General features: G+C 40.2%; 1 protein-coding gene across 1 annotated transcript in view; it reads right to left on the reverse strand.

The window, feature by feature from the left end:
- LOC122800250 (solute carrier family 2, facilitated glucose transporter member 11-like) overlaps positions 1 to 23,278 on the reverse strand; it is a 361,259-nt gene that overhangs the window by 121,820 nt on the left and 216,161 nt on the right. The window contains exon 8 of the mRNA XM_044069741.1: positions 6,880 to 6,990. Within this exon, the coding sequence (XP_043925676.1) occupies positions 6,880 to 6,990 (111 nt within the window). The remainder of the gene's footprint in view (positions 1 to 6,879; positions 6,991 to 23,278) is intronic.

The raw sequence follows: 23,278 nt of genomic DNA on the forward strand, positions 1-23,278 counted from the left end.
GCCATTCTGTGTATATGTAGAAGTTTCACCTGTTAATAGTAATTGTCATCTGTTTAATGTAATCATTCCATATTAGCATTCATTTCTCTATATAAATATGTTATTGTTTTTAAACCAACCGTACTGAGCAAACAGATTTTGCTGCTACAGATGGTATTAGCCAGTGTTCATGCCACACTGATTATTTCAGTGCTATCTTCTAGGTCATAGTAATCCCCACTGATAGAGAGGAGGTATTCCTTATCTGGCATTAAAGAGATAATTGATGGAAGCCCCCCTTCCAGTAAGAGTACTGGCAATTTTACTCTGCCTCACCATGGATATAGCACATTTATCATATCATCTGCCCTCTTCTGCACTGTGTTAATGTGCAGTTTCTTCCATCAACTGCATTAATACCCATTACTGATGGATTTACTGAATCTACAAGTCAAATGGCATCAGAAATACTGCTTCTGCAACATCAACAGAATGCTTTGGAGGGACAGGTACTCCTCATCCACATAAAACAAAGCTCATCCCTGTCTAGATTCAAACACAACTTGGATCTATGGACAGGAAACATAAAATTCACCCCAGGACTGCTCCTTATACTACTAATGGACAGAGCAAGCTCGTAAATGCTTTATCCCATGTACAGGTCCCTTCAAATTATCTATGGTATGATCTCAGTTATTCTCATTAGAGTAGTGTATAGTTGTCAACCATGGGATGGGTATGGCTAATTTCTAACTAAATGACATGGGTTAATTTGAGCACAAACAATGGAAACTGGCTAGAGTTAAAATGGCCCACAAGGGCAGCTAGCCTAATACTTATGAACCTATTACAACTTTTTTCCAGGCTTTTGCTCTCTCAGCTTGATTTGCCACCCCCTTTTGCAAAACCATTGTTTGCAATATGTCATAAATGCTGTCGTGAGGATGTGGTTTTCCTCATGACTGAAGGTGACCTTTCTCTGCCTTGATCCCTGTTTCTGCATCATTATTAAACATACAAATATGCCACTATCGTACACAAAACTATTGCATGTAATCATCAGTCAAACAATACAACAATGAAAGTGTGCCAGTCTTCCTCATATAAAAAGGTGACACAAACTCCATAACAACATACACATGCAAAATGTCCTTCTATCCAGGTAAAGTTGTACTATAGCAATGTCTGTAGTGTCATAAATACATTCATAACAGTAAAGCAATCAGTCTGTTAACAAATTCCTCCTTCCCCTAGCCCTACCACAGTCTTGTATTTACAATACAGTCATTTTTCATTCTTGAGTGACACTCAGAAATCTCCAAGTAAACATACATTGTTCAGCCAGTAACATGTCTTTGCCACTTCAGTATTTAATAATTGAAGCATTGCATTTCTACAGTGTCTGTACAATCAGTACATGACATCAAAATAAATGATTTTCTCAGTGATCACTGATCATTTCCACTGCTGATTCCATGATTTTCCATTTACAAATGACAACTTTGCATTCTTCACTAAAGACGTCGTACTATACCAATGATATGATCAAAGCAAAATATTTTTTAAAGTGAACTCTTCCATTTTGCATGATTTTGAAGTGTGTCATATTAATTTATAATATTTCTAATATTTTTTCTTAATTTAAAAAGTCCACAGTATGCTAAGTCATTTACCACCTAACCACAAGTTGATGTGGCAGTGTTAAACTGCTTCATGTAAAGTCAGGTCCATTTACATGTTTTCGTTTATGCTTCTTTTATGCTTAGCTCTATGACAGGTCACAGTAATATGTAAATGTGTAAAGCCACCTATCCAAGTAACTAGGTCTCCACATTCTCATGAATGTGGCTTCAGGTTCACGTGAATGAGCTCCAGAAACTGCAGAAAGCAGAGGTGTCAACAAAAGTCCTCAGCAGTCCCCAGCATGTTGGAGGAGCATTTGGATAGCCTCAGTTATGCTGAAAGTTGAAAATGTTTAGAAAAAGCAAAATGACACCATATGTATATGGGTTTGCAAATCATGAACTGTAATCCCTATCACTGTAACATCATCTGGCATACCTTATCACTGCAAAGCACTCAACATTTATTAAAAGTTGATACTTGTACACATAGGAATATTTATTCCTAAAAGCCCCCCACCCAAAAAAAACCTACAAATTAATACGGCTGCTCCTGCATGAGGCATGTATAAATGACATTCAGGTATAGCACTCCAAAAAGGTAATCAAGGCAATGCACAGCAGCAATAGCAATTGTAAGTAATATAAAGAAAAACAATGATTACATAGTGACCATAAGAATGGAATGTGAATGTATTCTTTAAGAAAAAAAAAAACATGTAGGGGACAAAACATTTTTAGTCAAACCAAAATTGCCACTAATAGCAGTGACTCAGTCTAATGCCCCTGCTTGTTAACAGGGTTTGGTTAAGATAATATCACATCCATTGTAAGTGGTTCTAAATTTGTGAACCACAGTCCTGCCCATACTTTCTTCATTCTGGTTCTGGTGCTGGTACTTCTAATGATGTCAGCACCTATAAAGGCATGAGGCCATGCCCCAAGCTGGACAGATAAGGAGTCCAAAATTACAATCTACCTTCTTAGTGTGTTGCACTTGGATAAGATCCAGGTATGAATAATAGGCAATGAGTGGAAAAAGATATTTGACAGGAGTTGGGTGAGGATCTGTGTTCATTGACAGGAATCACCCCCCCCCCCCCACACGACTAAGAGTGCTGCCACAGGTATGGTGGCTTCACAAGTGTAGATTCAACCAGTTAACCAGGTGAGTTGATCAGGAAGTGGTGAAAAGGACAGAGTTCTATTGTAAGTATAGCTTTTTTTTTCTTGTGTTTTTGGTCAAATTAAACATGGGTTTAACCATAAACTATATAAAGGTTGCATAATGGAAGGTATTCGCTAGAAGAAATATGTGTAACTGCAAACATGTATTTATAATGCTATTATGATACTACAAAAGAAAAGATCTTTGTCTGTATCTGTATACAAATATATGGAATGCTTATGCAATAATATAATTTTCTGTATAAATACAAATGTAAATGAGTAAAGAAATGTATGTAAGTATATATATATATATATATATATATATATATATATATATATATATATATGTGTGCATGTGTGTGTAAATTACAGATATGTATCTGCATGCGTACATCTACAACTATTTTCATGTATATAAATGTATGTATTTATACACAAAACAAAAATGCATTGCTACATCATTTAATTTACAGTACTGCATTACCTTAATAGTTGATGTGCATGCAGACAGTTTTTGTAAAGAAAGGATTTTGTTTGTGTAGGACAGACTGTATAAGTCCGTCATTTCTTTCACAATATTAACAGCACATACAAGATGCTTGAACTCGGTCAGGCACCACGCTCTATTCAGAGTAGATAATGGGAACAGGATATAGGTTACAGTGCCAAGTGAATGACCAGCACACACTTTAGTGAGATATGACCAGCTATATTACTTCTGTATACTTTTTTAAACCATAACCTTATATGCTTGCAGTTATTATGTAGAAAACTATCAAAGCATACATTATTGTACCAAACTATATGTACAGCTACAGAACTTCCTTGAATTGGTACATTTATCAGTGTGTATATACTGGTGTACTTCACATAACCGAACATCCAAATGCTAGACTTTCATATGGTCAAGACAATATGATTGAACATTTGAATGTTCAAAAATGTGAAATAAAAAGTAATAAACAAAAAAAACTAAACAGTACTAGCAGGGGGGCAAACCCCCCTGCACCCCCCCCCATAACCCCTGCTATTTAAATATACCAACTCTGAGATCGCACTACATTGTGATAAAGGGAAATCTTCCCATTCCACAATCTATGGAGATCCCCATTCAGACCAGTCAAGCTTTTAAAAGTTTGATCATATGGTCTCGGCCATATGAAAGTCGAGCTTTTAAAAGTTTGACCATCTGAAGGGGACCCATATATACACCTTTTGCCTGAACACAATTTACTGATTGTTACATGCAGAGCATACAGTTTTAAAACATTCAACTAATTTTAAAACATTCCACCAAACAGTCAAATTGTTCACAGCTATGAATGTATAACAAATTACTTATAACTTGCAATAAATTGAAGACTTGCACAGTATGAAAATTCATTCATTCATTTAAAAATGCGTAGTAAGCAAGTACAGTAGGGAATTAAATGCCTTGCATATTACTAATAGTTTAATAGCTTTATCAGTGATGTTAAGGAAAATAGGTGAAATACAGGTAAACAAAAATCTCTTTCTAGCTGATGATGAGATCAATTATAACGGGCATCAGCAATAGACTGGTTAAAGAAGCTGATGGTTAACATGAATAAAGTAGTAAATAGAATGCTGTGTTTAAATGATATATCAGTTAACTGAGTTTTCAAAAACTCAAAATCTATATGGTTGAGACCATATGATAGAGTTTTTGAAAACTAGTAGCTTTTGAATGGAGATCATGGTGGAGTGAAGTTAGGAAAATGTACCCTTTTTTTTTTCATTGCAGTGTTATCTCAGATTTGGTATATATAATTTGCAGGAGATGAGAGGTGCAGCCCCCAACATAGTGGATGCAGGGGGCTTGCCCCCCCCCACATAAAGTTTAATATATATATATATATATATATATATATATATATATATATATATATATATATATATATATATACTAGGCTGGTGAGGGAGGTTTTTGCATCCTGAGATTTTCCTCTTTTTTGCAACAGTTTCTTCCTTCTGTTGTATAGTTTGTTTATACCAGGGGACCACCAGATTGGCTTCCTTTTTTTGGAGAAGAGCATCTTGGTTCTATTTGGGATGGCACGATTCATGCATGAGTGGATGTGCTCGTACAGTGCCTTAGTGTAGGATTCTGCAGTCAAACTTCCAGATCCCGTCTGCAAGGGTGTTGTGAAGTTTGTCACTTCTGACTTCAGTAGCTTGAAGTTGGCTTTGGAGAAGTTTTTTAAGGAGGTTTCCTTACTGGGGGGTGGGGGTGGGATGTGGATGTCAAGGGTGATTTGCTTATGGTCAGACCTCCCATCTACCTCCCATGTTGGTAATGACCAGGTCTAGGATATTGGAGCCCCTGGTGGGACAATGGATTAGTTGATCCAGGGCATTGGAATTTATGAATTCCAAGAACCGTTGGGAAAAGGAGTTGGTACCTGAGTAATTTTCCCAATTAATGGCAGGGTAGTTGAAATCACCCAGTATTAGGGTGTTTGGTTGTATCTTAATATTTTCCAGTATGTTTAGAAAGGTGTAGTGAGAATCTTGGGGCATGGTTGGGGATCTGTAGCAAGCTACAATTTGGATTGCAGTCTTACCTAGTGTTAGTTGCACCTGGAGAATTTCAGATGCATTGTGTTGGGCAACTAGCCTGGAGGTGTGAATATCCTTGGTGAATATGGACACTCCTCCACCTTTAGTGTTTTGGTCCTGGTTTTGTGGCCGAAAAGTGTGGTAAGAATTGTAGCCTGGTATTGCAGGGGTGCTCTCTGGAGCCTTGAACCAGGTCTCAGTTACTGCACAGATATCGATATTCTCCATTTTTAGGAGTGCCTCGAGAGAGTGCATTTTGAGGTTTAGACTTCTAGTATTGAGTAGCATTACCTTCATATTTTGCCTGCTTCTATCTGTTACGGTGGTGGTTTTATCCTTTGAACCTTGCCTAAAAAAAGGCACTATAGGGGTGGCAAGAGCTTTAGCCGGTAACCTGAATCCCAGGGGTGACAGGTGCGGACCATCTCTGGCAAAGCATCGTGGTTTGTCGATTATGTCTTCCCAGGCAGACAAATACTGGATCCCCTTTGAATGACACCAGAAGCTTAGCCAATTGTTGAAGTCAATCATTTTGTCCTTATACTGTGATATCATTCTGGGCGAAGGCAGGATGCTACTCAGGGCTAGGGTCATACCTGCCTGGGTCACATGATCCAAGAGCTCTTCCATATCTCTTTTCATGTAGTCCAGGGAGGTATGTCTCGTCATTCACTCCAGCATGGACAATGATAGAGTCATATTTGTACTTGTTGTAGAGTGACTTGAATGCATGCGTTATGTGGCGGATCCTGGCACCAGACACGCAGCTGACTGTAATTTTCTCCTTGTTCAGTCTGGTGAGTGGGACATCAGTGTGCCTGACTATAGAGTCACCTATGACTAAAGTGTTGGGTACATTGTCTTGCCTTAGGGGCTGTTGTTGGATGGCACATTGGTGTTGTGAGCTATGTGTCACTTTGGTTGTGACTGGTGTTTGTTTGCGTTTCGGCTTCGGAGGTCCTTGTTGCTTGGGCAGGTTAATGTTAAGGGCCTCCGCATATGTGGGTTTAGTGTTGCTATGTGTGTGTGTTGATGGTGTGGGTTTTGAAGGGCTATGAGTTGCTTGAGGTGTGATGCAGGTGTTAACCTTCTCCTCTTGACTGTCTAGCACAATCTTGGCCGGAGAGAGCTTTGCTTCCAGTTTGGCTATGTAAGTGCATCTCTTGCAGGTTATAGTGTTGGGTGATAGGAGGAGAGGATTGTCTGTGTACATGAGGCAGTTGCCACATTGCCCCAGTATGCCCAGATTCACCAGGTGGACAGGAGAAATCACCGGAAGCTGACCCATGGACATGCCTGTTTAGGTGCTTTTATGTAAAGTTTAAGAGCTGTTTTCCCTTACCTTTGCAAGGTACTTTGCAATTATAGGCTGTTTAGTGCCTATGATTAATTTATCCTTATTGACAAGGAGAGCTGAGTGCTTGCATCTGTTTCAGGCTTCCTAGTGCTTTCCAGCAGGTTCTAGAGCAAGGGCTAGTCACAGGGGTTCAGATTTTAGTGCTACTACATGCAAAAAAAATATACTTACACATGTTAGGGCAGTAAGACATTCACAGGCTCCAGTCCCGACTGTAGCATAGGGTATATTGTTGGCTGTAATCCCAGCTTGTGTAAAAATATATGTAGCATAGAAATATATCTGAATGGGGTATAATGAAAAAGAAACACATCAGAATCTGCAGGTACAAACATATACTGTTAATAGATAAAAATTGTAGCAAACACTTCTGTTTTTACTGTTGCCCTGGTAGAATGAAAACCTATTCTTAAAAAGCTATCACCAGTAATTCCAACAGATGGTTATTCAAGCAGTTACAACAAAAATGCAATGATCAAACAAACTACAGTATTTGCTTTATTAGTGGCTTTCAGTAATAATGCCTCAATATACAAATCTTACTTTCCTCAAATGCCTTCTACTGTTGTTTGTCTCTATGGATTATGGTATACTTTCTGATTTGGGGTTTTGAGAATATGAGAACGTGACAATTTTCCCATTGAAAATTGATCTAATTAATGTTCAAAAAACAGACTGAAAGGTTCTATGTTTTATTTTGTTTCTATGAAACTGCTAAGTTCTGCTAAAGAAGACATTTACTGAATCCAACAGCTTTTTCATTCTGCATTAATATTCAGAGTATACAAAGTTTGTCCTCATAAAAATTGACTATGATGGCCTCATTTCTTTTGATTGACAGGCAAATGTAATACAGTATGAGTTCAGCTTTATTAACTTATTAAATTCATTAGCATGGTTATAACTAAGCAAAGTATAGTCAATATTAAAATAAAATAAAAAAATGTAAATAAGTTAAAATAATAATTAGACTAAAATACAAATATCCCAATAGACAGAAACAAGAAGTGAAACTAATACAACTATCATTTTAAAGTTGTATACCAAGATTTAAGATTTGATCTGAAGAATATGATAAACAATATCAGAAACTGCATATGTTGAAGTATAAAACACAACCATTAATAAATCATGACAAATTTATGAATTCATCCTGCTATCCCTGTCACACTCTACATTTCCCAGTGCTTCAAGTAACCATAACTCCTCACTCATATCTGCTGGAGAAGCATATCAGTAGCCCCGTGCACATGGATGCATGTGTGTAAATCACATGTCACACAATAAACCATCAATGCATATTGCTACACATGATGATAGTGCAGCACCATGACAATATGGGCATACACAAGTCATATGCATCAGTATAGTAATGATGTCATTCAGGTTCACAGAACAACATGGCTAGTGTCAACATGTAGGAGTAGTGCATTGCACACTGGCAGGGATCTAGAGTCAGTGACATTGACTAGTTTCATTAACATAACCAGTATGCTTAGTGGCTTAAGATAACATTATATAAAATAACATTGCTATTTTAGATAACAATGCAAAACATCTACAACAAAATAATTTCAGTAAATATTCTGTAGCCCTGGAGCTTCACAGAGTTAGGAAAGGAGTCCTGCTTGGTAAAGCACCTCCAGAGTAACAACAAACTCTATGGTGGATGTCAGTGACACTGAGGCAGATGATGTGGTTTACGTGTAACTGGGAACTCATAACCCTGGTATGCCATCTGCTTGCCTATTGTTGGGGAGAATGTAATCAGTGTACAACAGAAACCTTGGTAAGGAAATACTGCAAGGAGTATTGGGCTCTAAGTCTATATGTTGAGGCATGGCTACAATATGAAACTGAGGGTAGGAGTCTCTCATGGTACTAACTGCAGCTGTTAGCCAGGTGTATAAAGGGAGGAGGACTGAATCCATAGGTATGTGCATCCCACAGCATTCCATATACATCTATTGACATATGTTTTGCATTCAAATGTACAGGTACTGGCATAGCCATCTTAGAGAAGTAATTCCTACTATATAGCAAAACCACATCAAAGGGAATGGCCTTGGCAGAATCAGCAGTGAAAGAAGACCCTGTTGAGCTTGACTCTATTCTGGCACTGTGAAGATATAGGATAAGTGGGAGGCCTCAGCCACCAGTGAAATACCACTGCTCTTATTGTTTTTTCACTTGCCCAGTGAGGCAGGAGGGCAAGCCCCACCACGGCTCTCGCTTCTGGCTCCAAGTGCCCAGGTGTCCGGGTAAAACCCACTCCAGGGACAGTGTTAGGTAGGGATTTGACTGGGGTGGTACACCTGTCAAAGAGTAATGCAGGTGTCCTAAGGCGAGGTCAGGGAGGACATAAACCTCCCATGGAGCAGAAGGGCAAAAGCTTTCTTGATCTTGATTTTCAGTATAAATACAGACCATGAAAGCAGGGCCTCATGATCCTTCTGGCTTTTTGGGTTTTGAGCGGCTGCCAAGCATTCATAGCAATGTCACTTTGTGATCCTTCGGTGTTGGCTCTTCCTAGTATTGTGAAGCAGAATTCACCAAGTGTTGGATTTTTCACCCACTAATAAGGAACATGAGCTGGGGTCAGACCATTATGAGACAGGTTAGTGTTACCCTACTAATGATGTGTTGTTGCGATAGCAATCCTGCTCAGTATGAGAAGAACCACTGGTTCATACATTTGGTGTATGTGCTTGGCTGAGGAGCCAATGTTGCAGAACTACCATCTGTGGGATTATGACTGAACACCTGTATGTCAGAATCCCACTTAAAAGTAATGATACCATAGCACTGCGGATCTCCAGTTGGCCAGGGATAGTCGGTCACAAGATTGGCGAGGATATCCGCTTGTCACTGGGTAGGAGTGCAGACGGAAGGGGGCTGCCTCTCTCCAGCAGTGCTCTGCATGTTCATGAGGAACCAGGTGCTAAATCCATAAACATATCAGTCAATAGATGTATATGGGATGCTATGGGATGCACATACCTATGGCTTCAGTCCTCTTCCTCTTATACAATTGGCTAACAGCTGCAGTTAGTACTATGACAGTAAGTGAAAATGTTCACTTATCAGGAGAATGAACTGTTACTGTAGGCCTTCTTCACACATAGCATAGGCCTCCTGGGCAAAGGTACTACAAACAAGCATTACTGGACCCATGTTTGGCAGGAACTGATGCAGGATGTGGATGCTGTGGGGGACATAATAGGTCTCCACAACAGGTGTGCTGAACCATTATTGATATCATACTCCTTGCAAAGGACACGTCCTGGGACATTTCAAAAGATGGGTCCACAATACGGAATGTGCCACTAAAAATGAAGCAGTCCATAGAGGCTAAGGAATCTGGTGTCATTCATCAAGCAAAGGGAGTGGCCTCTCATACTTTAGGCGGTTTGGATGTTGAAACTGTGAGACATCTGCTAACCATATATCAGTAAGGGAAGCATCAAGTTAGTAATGTCCATTTCAGTCTAGCACACTTCACAACTTGTTTGAAGGGAGGGACTAACCAAGGCTAATCTGAATATGTATGCTTATAGACACCTCTGGTCTTCACCTACAGCAATCTGCATGACAAGGTATTTTTGTCATTCTATCCTATATCTGTATATTCTTACTTACCAGTATGCATGCCACAGGGAGTTAAGGAGGCATTTATATGTGTGTGTGTGTGTGTGTGTGTGTGTGTGTGTGTGTGTGTGTGTGTGTGTGTGTGTGTGTGTGTGTGTGTGTGTGTGTGTGTGTGTGTGTGTGTCTGTCTGTATAATGGTCTCTTGTGTTCATGCTTTCACAGTGGTGGAGGCACCAGTATTACAGAGTGACATAAGACTGACATCAGTTGGGTACCTGTGGCTGACATTGATGGTACCATGCAATGGCACAGACTGCTGACATAGTGACACTCTCAGTGACACTACAGGAAGAAAATCACTAAAAAATTGCCATTGCAGAGAACCAGATAGAGATAAAGCAGAGCATGCAGCATCACTGTGGTTCCAGGGTTGATGCCTGTCTAAAGAAAATGAATTTAAAAATGTGATACATCTTTTCTCTCTCTTATTTCATACTGGTAATGCAGTTGATCTTCAAAATGTATGTAACCTTAAGGCATTTTTATTTGTAAAGGTGAGGAAGGAGATAAAAGGAAGAAAAAATGCATAAAAACTGTTAAATTAAATGCAAACTGTAACTTCATACTCCGGGAAGCTATCAAGTCATAAAATGCAAGCAGAGTGCATGTCAGAAAGAACAGCTCTCCAGTCATGTTGTAGTAGCTTGACCCTACCACTACAGGATGTGCTCCCTGACTCCCACAACCACCCAGTATATCTGGATAACATGTTTACTTCCCATGATCCTACTTCATACTTCATCTTATAGTTTTACAGTCACCTTTCTGACCCCCTACATCTGCAACAGATAATGACAGCTCCCTGCTCATCCCCTCTAAACTATGTGAGTATGGTGATATGACCAGTCCTTGCAAAGCACTGCATAGCCTGGGTATGACTGTACATGTATCTTATTCTGTTATCCATGTTATAGGCCATAGTTATGGATCAGACAAGCTTGTTAGAAGCTCCTTCTCAAGATCCTTTGCTATAAGTTGGACGTGCAAAATGTGTGAATCGTGCAGTTCCCACTTGATATGCTGGGCATATTATAAATAATACCATAGTTATTAAAGACCACCTAGCAGTTCAGGGAGTAGAATACCTTGCTATTGATGTACCGCAGGCCCTCTAAACCAGTTGGAGCCTTGATGATAAAATGAGGAATCAATGGTTCCTGAACCTTTATGAATCAAGTCAGTAAATGTAGAAAACACAATGCTAAATTTGAGCACAAAAATTGTTAAGCTATGTTGAAATCTTAGCAGTTGAGTCAGCCCATGCCCCTGATTTTCCACTCCCATTAATGAATCCTCTTAACTTTTAACCCTATCCCTTTTACCATACATTTTGTTGCATGATGCATCTGCAATTCTAGCAACAATTACTTCCTGCAAGATTTTGAATGCCACCTTGTTCTACGTTTAGATTCTGACCTCTGTATCTCCCATACACAGTATTATTTAGTGAGATTCCTAACATTTTGCCAGCATGTATTACAATACCCTTACTGTTGTTACTATTGTCACTGTTGCAGTTATTAGTCATTTAATTGTGTCTAACTATTGATGACTTCAATGACTTCAGCATACCAGGCCTGTCTGTCCACCACTTTTCTTTAACTTTCTTTCAATTTATATTCATTACTTAAGTAATACTGCCAACTGTTCCACTACTGAGGATCTCCACTTCACCCAAACCTCATTCCCTCCCTACTCCAAATCTTTATGTTTATACTTGCCCACATTGCCTAACTACTCAGCCCACTACCACTATTAATCCATCTACCAAATAACCACTACACTCCTCACAACTCTATATTCTTACAAACCTTATCTGGTCCTACATAATACATTTCTACCATCTCCTCCTTAGGAGACAATAATATTAATTATCACATAACACTACAAACTTGAGTGTTGACTGTCTGCCTGCAAACCCACAGAAAGTCTTTCACCCTTGGTGTATTTTTCAGATTTTTTTAGACAAGACCAAACCTTTTCTTTCTTTCACAGAGACTATTTCATAGCTCTTAGTGGGAGCAAGTGCAAAGTCTCCTTTTTGCTCACTCATATTGTTCTCAGTAGCTCATGGTGGTAACAAGAGTATTCCCTCTCATTCTGTCAGTCTCATTAGGAATAAGCACTCTTCTCTCATTGTCTCACATTCCAGCTCTTGTTGGAAGCAAGACTAAGCTCTCATTTTCTTATCATTCTTACTGTATTTACATATTATATTTTGTGCTGCTCAGATATTAGTAACAGCTAGTGTAAGCTCAATGTAAAGTATTGCTTTCTTTTTATTAGCGTTATTTCTACAAGTTTTAGTTTTATACTAGCATCATGTATCCCACAATAGAATTGCTGCCGTCAACAAAACAACCTCCTCTACCTGCAGTACTGATAACAATTGCTTACAGCTGCAGCTTAAGTATTTAATAAGGTAAAACATTTAACTTCCATCAGACTTTGGGGATTACTTCTCCTGGTCTAAACTGAATGGGTATCTATATTAGATTCACTGTGGTTGGAATAAGAGCTTGATACTTGCTTTCTTCCTTATGATATCACTCAAATGGCCTAAGCAGTACACTAATTTCTTACTATTAGAACAATTAATCTCCTTAAAAAATGTCATGAAAACTTATATACATGACTCAAAAGCACATTCTCACCAATATAACTCTCTTACACCAGTACCTGAACCCCCTATTACACTATTACAATTTCAAAAATTTTAACAAAAAATCTTCAAAACATTATATATATTTTTAAGATTAAAGAAACTAAATCGTATCTAGAGACATTCACTTTAACCTTGATAAACTCACTGCATACACAGTCCCTTTTCAGGACTGATCCAAGAACAATGCCTGTTAAAGTGAATTGTTGAAAGTCACACAATAGGCAAATGAGGGCTGAGGAATCATTCCCTGTACCACAAGAATCACAGCTCATAGCCTTAACCCTCTGCACCAACTACAATCAGATCTCCTGATAAGTTCTGCGACAATTAACCACACGTTAACTTACAAAACATAAGGGTAGGAGTCATTAATATCAATAGCATTAACAAAAATTGAGCCTCTTTGAGTCTTTCTAATCTCTGAATAATCTTATATATTATTAAACAATAACCAAAACTTGGCTACAAGATGACTTCTGTCTATCCTCCGTATACAACAAAACTATGTTCTTCATATGAATAATAGGACTGAATAAAGAAAAAAAGCAGTATCCAGTGGGCTATCCAAGACTGATATCAAATGCTCTATACATTTATTTATTTATTTATTGACATTTGATTATCAGGAAAGTCCGACTGGGTAGAAAAACTCCAAATTATTACAAAACATTTTAAGAACAATAATTTTACAAACTTCAAAAATAAAACAAAATCATCTGCAGTTTTAATAATTGTGATAAATTAGTAATAATATAAAACATTGGTTAAGAATTGATGCAAGTTATATGGCAATCATTTAATATTCATAGAACGTTTAGACAGTTTGCAGAGAAATTAAAGGTAAGTTAGTCTAATACAAATGGAAATTGCAATATGAAGTAAGGGAAAACAGGCTTATGGTATATTTAGAGAGGAGGTCAGGGAAGAGAATTTGATAGAAGTTAAGTAAGTAAGTGAAGAAGGGGGAGTAAGGAGGTATAAGGAATGAAAAGGTATTTGCTCACATTTAGGGATAGAGTTCATCCTGGTTTTGAGCAAGAACAGAGCCAGATTTTAGCTAAGAAGTCTTTCAGAGTGTTCTGAAAGGTGGGAGGGAGGGTACTGACTTGATGGATACAGGTAAGGTGTTACAGGCCTTACCAACCTTGTACGTGAACAGACAATGTCCAGCAGATTTGATAGGTTTGTAGACTGACATGAGTTTTTGGTCACTGGATCACAATGACCAGCTGGGAACATAGTTATGTAGAATGTTTTTTAGTGCTGGGGAGGCAGACGGATCCTGGATAATTTTACAGGTGGTAAGAAGCTGTGTATATATATCTATATCTATATCTATCTATGTGTGTGTGTGTGTGTGTGTGTGTGTGTGTGTGTGTGTGTGTGTGTGTGTGTGTGTGTGTGTGTGTGTGTGTGTATATATATATATATATATATATATATATATATATATATATATATATATATATAGATTCACTTTACAATATCAGATTAGTACAATGTCAAAATCCAGAATATCAGGATGAAAATAACAAAAGAACAGTTTGTTGAAATGTCAGAATGTCGAATGTTAGAATGTCAAATCGGCTGGTGAAACACTGTTATGATGTGTACATTGCATGGTATGGGTTTAAGACATGTTATGTGTCAGTATAGTAAATAAGCAGGAAACATGGTTGTGGTTACCTGTGAAGCTCCGGTAATTGTCAGAGAGTTGATAGTAGTGTGAAGTTTGTCAGCAGCAATGGAGTAGTGGTTCTTAGAAAAGGTTGAGGAGTTTGTTGCAGTGTAAACAGGCAGCTGTCTAGCATGGAACAGTATGTTTACTGTTTTGTTCTGTGTAGAGCAATCTTGAAGTTGATATATTTAAGTAGCAGAGGGTGTGGGGGCAGCCCAGCACATTGGGGTGCAAGCTTATACTTGGAGAAGTTTAAAGTAGTTTGTTTCATATTTGTTTTTGTATGTTTTTGTGGTAAAGTATGGGACATGTAGGTTTAGTGTGTTTGTTTCGATGTTATGGGTATCGATGTTTTCAGGTTTCGGTGTTGTGCTATTTCATTATTTTCATCTCAATATTCTGGATTTCGAGACTTTGGTAATTTGATGTTCTAAAGTGAAACTATATATATATATATATATATATATATATATATATATATAAATATATATATATATAAATAAAACGAAAGCTGTAGGTTGGAAGCAAAGACGAAACGAACTGAAAATTCAGTATTTATTCCAAACACCTTCAAAAAAGCATCCACGCACTGTCACAAATCATTAACGCTTTTCTTTAAAATACATCCATGCATTTTCGTCCCCACAGTAGGACTTCATCAGATGAATGAATAAAACTCCCTCCTCAACAGTTTTTATACAAATTAAGAAACTCATTATCCAATAATGCTCCTTAATTACATTTCAAACAGTCAAACCAGCATTGTAGTGGGCTCATAAATATTCATTAGCTCATTGAATATAAAATTTAAAAAGTAAAATGTTAAATTCATTTTATTCCTTATCAAAAATAACAACTTATGAATAAAACCATTAAATATATAAATATTTATAAAACCATAACATTTTATATTACATATGACTTGTTTTGAACAAAAATAAACACTATATAAAATCCATCTTTGTACTACTTGTAATTCCTAAGGAAGTACAGAAAGGAATTGTAGAGGGAAAAACAGTACCATCTACTGTCTTGAAACATTATTACTTTAATATTTGGCAGCCCTTATTTTAAGCAGTGGTAATATGGAAAGATACTCATTCAACCCTGGAAATCTACCTGCTTCCAGAGTTACCTGCCACCACAACTCTTTATATTTGATTTTCTCTTCCCATATACCTCCCCTAATATCATGTTTTACTTGATTTAGTACTAAAAAGTGGAATTTATACCCTTCACATGTTTTGGAATGTTTAAATAATGCATTTGTTTCCTTTCCTTTAGAAATGTCATAAATGTGTTTATATATTCTCCTTTTCAGGGTTCTTTCTGTTTTCCCTACATAAAATGAACCACATTTTTGACATATAGCTAGGTATACTATTCCCCTAGTGTCACAATTATAGTAGCCTTTACTTTGTATCCATCTTTTTCTACTTTCTAAAAAATATCTCTTCTTTATTAGAAATATATCCACACTGGTTGCACCTACCACATTTAAATGTGCCAAATTTCTTTCCACCTTCCCTTTGGTTACCACAATTGTTGTTTTTATTTTCTAATATATTTCTTATACTGCTAGAATTTTTGTAAACCACTTTTAGTGATGACTTCGGTATATCTTCCAAGTCGGTAAGGGCAAAGAATCTTTCCCATTCCTTTTGAAAGGTTCCTTTTATAAAGTAATTAGTTGCATTGTATTCCTTAACCAATGCCCGTTGATATTTAACTGGGTTTTCTAATTTATTATTTACTTTTTCTTTTTCTTCCTGCTCATTACTAATCATAACCCCTTTAATGGGTTTGAATCTATTTTCTCTGCCATTTACAATTTCTAACCTAATTTTCTTAATAAATTCATAGGGGTACCCCCTATCCAAAAACATTTGTTCCAATAGTTCACATTCTGCAACAAAGTCATTCTCTAAGCTAGTCATTCTAGATCCTCTTACAAATTGTCCCTTCACTATATTCCTTTTACAATGTGTAGGATGACCACTATTATAGTGAAGGAACAAATTACAAAATGTATCTTTCCTAAATATCCTGGTTTCTAGTTCATTATTTACTTGGTAAACTTCTAAATCCAAATATTGGAGAACATCATATGAATGTTTATACGTAAATTTAAGAAAATGGGTAGAATTACTTATGTATCTCATAAATTCTTGAAATTTTTCATTGCTATCTGTCCAGAAAATAACTATATCATCCAAAAATCTATGATATAGGGACCAGCAAGAATTAAACTGAGAGTTTAAAACAAACGTTTCTTCCCATTTTGCTAAAATAATATTTGCAAAGGTAGGAGCACAAGCAGCTCCCATGGATACTCCCTGTATTTGTTTAAATAGTTCACCATTAAATATTAAAAAATTATTCTTTAGAATTATATCCATGAGTGCTGTACTTACTACCTTTTTGCAATGTGACATAGATTTGTCCTGAAAGACAGTGTCCTCAAACATTTTCATACCCATATCATAAGGTATACAGGAGAACAAATCAATTATATCAATAGTAACAAATAATAAATTATCTGAATATAACTCTGTTTTAATTTTTCTCAACAAATCTCAAGAATCTCTGAGGATAACCTTGTTTTGAAGCCAAATATTTTTAGTTTTTGTATCAACATATTTTGCTAATGGTAACGTTTTAGAGCCATCAGCAGATACTATAGGCCTCAACGGTGGATCCTCAGCGTTTTTGTGGATCTTGGGTATTCCAAAAATACTAGGAATTTTTGGCTTCTCAATTCTCAGATACGCATATATTTTACCATTAATCAAAGCCTCCTGTAACATATCCTGTAATACTATCCCCGGGATTCATGAACGTTGCGCCAGGCGGATGCATAGCGTAGGCGTTACAACGCTAAATATGGCCGCCGAGCGATTCAGGTACGATTCAATCCCATGTGCACTACCGGCGTGCGCTGGATTTGCGCCGCCTCCGGCATAGGTATGTTAAACACCCCATGTGCGGTGTTGCACCATGCAAATGAAGGCATATAGCGATCCACGAAGTGGCGCAGGCGTAGCATAAGGGCACGGCAATGTAAACCAAAAAAAAACGGTTTACATTTACCCAAACATGACATAGGAGTAACGGAAGGCTGTCAACGTCAGGTATCACACTGTTGCCACATGCCAATGGTGAAAGACACAGAGAATTTCAAAAGAAAACATGCACAACACGTAAATAATGACATAAATGGTATGTCCACAGAAACACACAGCAGAACCCCAGGACATGTCTGCGGAAGGTGCTAAACAATGAAATAATATGACAATGTCATAAAAGAGCAGTGTAATACACATCAGCTTCACAGCCACAATACACCATGGTATGCATGGAAAGCCACATCCACAGTGCAAGGGTTGCCAAGGAGTCGCGGCAGTGTTCGGCGCAGTAACTATGAATTAGTAGTCAATGCCATGCAAATGAGGCAGATGATACTGAATCGCAAAACCCCCGCTGGCGTAAGGCTGGACCAAACGGCGCAGCGGTAATTCACAGAGGAGTGGCTCAGAGGGAATACATGTCAACCGCAGAGGGGTGTGCCACTGTAGGAGGAAGCACATTGGAGTCCAGCAAACATGGGCTGAACATCGCACATCACAGCAGCAGGACCGGCGTGTGGGGAAATAGTTGAGCTGAGAGCACACAATGCGCGCGGAGATGCATATGCACAAGGATGACTATGTTCCCTTAACCCAGTCATGTGACGCCCGCCCCGTCAACAACAACGGATACAGGAAGGTGATGCTGAGAATATGAGGAAATGCGGAAGCAGTGAAATTGGAGTCGTAATGAGCAATCAACACCAATCAACCCACGAAGGCCAATTGGCGGCAGCTGACAACTCTGCATGCAGAAACCTGCAAAATGGGATAGGGGAGGCATATGAATGCAAAGAAAGTAGGGGAGGTAGCAGATGGCTCTGCTGTGTCGGTTCTTCACTCTTTGCAAAGTAGACAGGCAGCATAACAGCGGCGGCAGACATAACGCACGATATGCCATGTCCCAGAAACTACACATGACAGGGCTCTGCAGGATGCAAGCCAGGAAATAGTAGGCGCAACGTGCAGAAACAGTAAGGTAAGGTTGAAAGCTAATCCAATGCAGGCAAGAGTAATGCAACACCAAAGGCAACAGCGTTGCAGTGCCAACGGTAAAACACGGAAGATAATCCACAGATACGGCCGCACAGACACACCCTATGACATCACCGGGTGTACAGCACAACAGTATAAAGTGTGAATGCACACAACACACAGCCGTGTATTCCCAAACACCGCACTCTAGGTGTAAACACATGGGGAACTTTTAAAATGTACATGTTGGGTGCTGCCGTGGCCGTGATCCATCAGCATGTGTTAGAGACAGACGGAGTTGTGGAGGAGGGTGCCGACAACTACCGTATGCCTCAGAGGAGAAGGAGAGTGTTCAGACCAAGGGTAACCTACCAGGGGCTACAAGACCTGGAGATAGTAGAGTGTTACAGGGTGGATAGGGACACTCTACAGCAAATAGCGGAGCTGTGCCGGCCATGCCTGAGAACAAGAAACAGAGGGGAGCCCATCCCAGTGGACACAAAGGTATGTGTAAGCTTGCGAATACTGGCAACAGGTACCTTTCAAAGGCCAACTGGGGATATAATGGGTAGCTCACAGGCATCAGCATCCAGGGTACTACACCAGTTTCTGGATGCCATGTTACCACATGCCAATGAGCATATATACTTCCCCAGATCTCAGGAGGAGTTGGCTAGCAATATGCGCCACTTCCACCGTGTGGCACAATACCCGGAGTTACTGGGTGCGATAGACTGTACGCACATACAAATCAAGTCACCACCTGGGGAGCAGGGTAGATGCTACATAAACGGCAAGGGATTCCCCTCCATCAATTGCCAGGTCGTGTGCAATGCGCAGGGCATTATCATGGATGTGTGTGCTGGCAGCCCTGGAAGCTACCACGACTCCCATATCTGGCATGCCTCACAGCTGTATCAGGTATTCGCCAGGGGGGACATCACAAAAGGCCACCTTGTGGGGGTTGCTGGCTATGCACTGGAGCCGTGGATGATGACTCCCATCAGAAATGCACACACACACATGCAAGAACACCATAATGAGGCACACGCACAAACCAGAATAATCATAGAGCGTGTGTTTGGGATGCTGAAATCACGGTTCCGGTGCTTGGATACATCCAGTGGAGCCCTGCAGTACTCTCCAGGCACATGTGCCCACATATTCATAGTATGTGCCATGCTACATAATATGATCCTGCGGAAGCAGCTGCTGCAGGGACATAATGGTGAAGGGCCACAAAGCCCACCACAACTGCCAAGGCCAGTACAGGCACAGAGGGTTCAGGACCATGAACACACTGTGCCAGCCCCAGTAGGCAGACGGAGGCGTACCCAATATGCCTATGCCCTGGCAAAGAGGGAACGTATAGCACATACTCTGACAGTGTAGGCCCCATGGACTGACACCTCCCTACCTGCACACAGTGAAATGGACGGCACACAAACATGGCCACCCATAAAGTGTACCGTATGGGTGGCCCCATGTGTGACTCCAACATAGGCAGCACCCAAACACTGCACACCCAACAGCTAGCGGAGCATGGAACGCCAACACCTGAACCGTACGTGGGTCCTACAGCAGACGGTGTTGCTGTATGCTGCCACGTTCGCCGCAAGGTGTATACATATAGACATGTACATATGTGCATATACAGATATGGAGATAGACATAATTACACACATAGAAATATATGTACACATATACATATAAAGTAAAACAGGTAAGACAGGGAATCAGAGGGATGCAAGGTGACAGAGAAGTAACACGCGATATCTGTACATATTAAACATAGTGAACTACTACCTGAGCATCTGGGAGGTTTAACAGAACAGGAAACCGCCACCCATGGAAAGGTCAACATATCGAAATGCATAACCGCGAGTCGGGATGATCGCCAGGCCACAGGATAGTAACAGTACATGTGCGGGTAATACTATGATGATATGAGGGGGGAGGTAGACACTGCCGCCGGTGATGCGGGCCACGCAGGTACTGTGTGCAACCGTCCCTGTGACTGCCGCAGTATGTGTATGTGTGCGGTGACGGTGCTGTGTTCCGCTGTGCGAGTGTAATGTGTGTGCCACTGTAAAATGTGTATGTTGGTGCCATGTGACAGGCGGAGTGGAACAACATGTGTAGGCATACAGTATAGGAACCACAGGCGTATGTACACCAGTACTCCCAAAGTAGTACTGAGAGCCCCTCCCTGGCTAGGCGTGTGGCGACGTATAACGATGCAAAGTGAAAATGTCCCAGAATGTACCACAGGAATATAGCCAACATGAAATGGAAAGGACGTATGTACAAATCATGACCGTATGTATGACACCGATATGCTAATTGCAAAACGATACGTCGGCAAAGTTACACAGCAATAGGTATGTACCGCGGAAATACGCATATGCTACCCCGGTACTGATCGTGGCCACGTATCGGCCCGTAAACACCGCTGTGTGTTCTACAAGTGTCAAACAAGCAATCGCCACCTGAATAGGTGGCAACCACTAGCAAACAGGCCGTCCCAAGTACAGGACCACAATGACTGTAAATATCCGGGACAGAATGACAATGGATAGTCGTCACGTACAAACAACCGCAGATATACCACCGATGTGACGGAGGAATACATGCAGGAAGCACACACGCAGGCGATACCAACACCACATGACAACAACACAACCTACACTCCCAGAAAAACAGACAAGTAACTGCCAACTTCCCAGGCAGGGATGGAGCACACAGACAAGCATACCGTGCATGTAGAGATGCAAGGCCCACAACCCGTATCCATCACCTACAACCTCCGATATTCCCCATCGCACATATCAAAGTGATACAAGCCGTAATAGCAGCACAAACATACAGGCAATCAATGACAGCTGCATAACCGCAACATCTCGCGTGGGAAACACTATCAACAGCGGATGCATACTTGCATCCATTGTTTAAAGGAATACAACAGCTATGTTACACATCCGAATGCAAAACACCATCAACAGACGCCGTCAGGACAGGGACACCCACATGTCAAATAGAATACCATACCCAACACACACAATCCACGGCTAACACCAGTGCGAAATGTACCTGACGCCACACATAGCGGCTGCAGTTACACATAATATAACACAATACAGACCATCTCCACAAAGGTAGGGCAAATAACCAACGCCCAGGTGAGGAATGCAACCATGCCCTAGTTACGACGCGTAATGTACGAATGGAGTAGATGCACAGGTGATATGCGCACAAGTACACACTGAGGAACAGCCATTGGTGTGATGAACCCACATGTTGCAGGTAACGACGGATATAAGGATGACTCCCAGGATATTCAAACCGTATGCTCATACCGAACTACAACCCACAAACGGATAGAGTGAGAAAACGCAATAGCGAGACACGCAACGGAAAACGGAAGGAAACACATAAAAGGTATGTAGAACCCACGATATGTACGGGTGTGTAACGCATGATGTGTATGACGAAGCTGCACTGTATGTGAACGGTGTTTGTAAGTAAGGATACTTGTACATAATGCAGAGTGGTGAAAGGTGGTTATGTAGTGCTATCCTGCTGAGCATACCATTGACTGTGGACACCGTGTACACAGCAGTGGGACATGTACACAGCCGGGATAACACAAGGGCTGCCACAGGGGGGCATAACACAGAACAATGCCACACCACACGCCAGTGCCATAGCAGGGGATAGGACATGTATGTATACTGTCACAGCACACATGTGTATGGGCATATACCGTCGATGTCATACGTAATGTGCGCACGACGTGCACGTATGCCTTGCAGTAGGGGATACTATGTCAACTATGTGTAATGTAAAGCTGTCATGGTGGATATGACAGACATCATACACAGTATCACAGGCATATCATGCATAATGGAGTTATGGCCTATTGGTATGTACAATAACAGGATACATATGGCCTGTACATATGGGACAGAGTAATAGCATAATAGCCATCCGAAATGGAAGGAACACCAAGTAACCATGGACAAACGATCTGTAGCAGGTGCAATGTGGGCAACAATGAAGTGCGGCAGGTCCATGTGTAAACACATGTGCAGTGGACACAGTAGTGTCACCTCCCCATGGTAGTGTCCAGTGAACAGCAGAGGTGGGTGTCAACTGCATGTCTACACAGTACTGCTGCTGTGGTGGTACCATGACTATGTGTCACTCAAATAGCAAGGGAGCTATCACATGAACAGTGCCACTGTGTGTCCCTGTGGGATGTGCACAGGACCTATGTTCCACAGCACAGTGTGTGTTGTGTCTGCGTAAGTAACACAGAAGCCCAGCCCATGCAATGTGGCATGTGTGCACATATCCATGAGTGGTCCGTTCACACTGCCCACTGCGATTGCCATGTATGAGTACTACATGCATCAGTAATGTGGAGGACATGGTCCATGTCAGAGCAGAAGACACCCCTGTGTATGTGGTATGCAGAT

Source organism: Protopterus annectens, chromosome 4.part0 (assembly GCF_019279795.1).
Source record: "Protopterus annectens isolate FY-2018-M chromosome 4.part0, PAN1.0, whole genome shotgun sequence".
Classification (NCBI taxonomy): Eukaryota; Metazoa; Chordata; order Ceratodontiformes; family Protopteridae; genus Protopterus; species Protopterus annectens.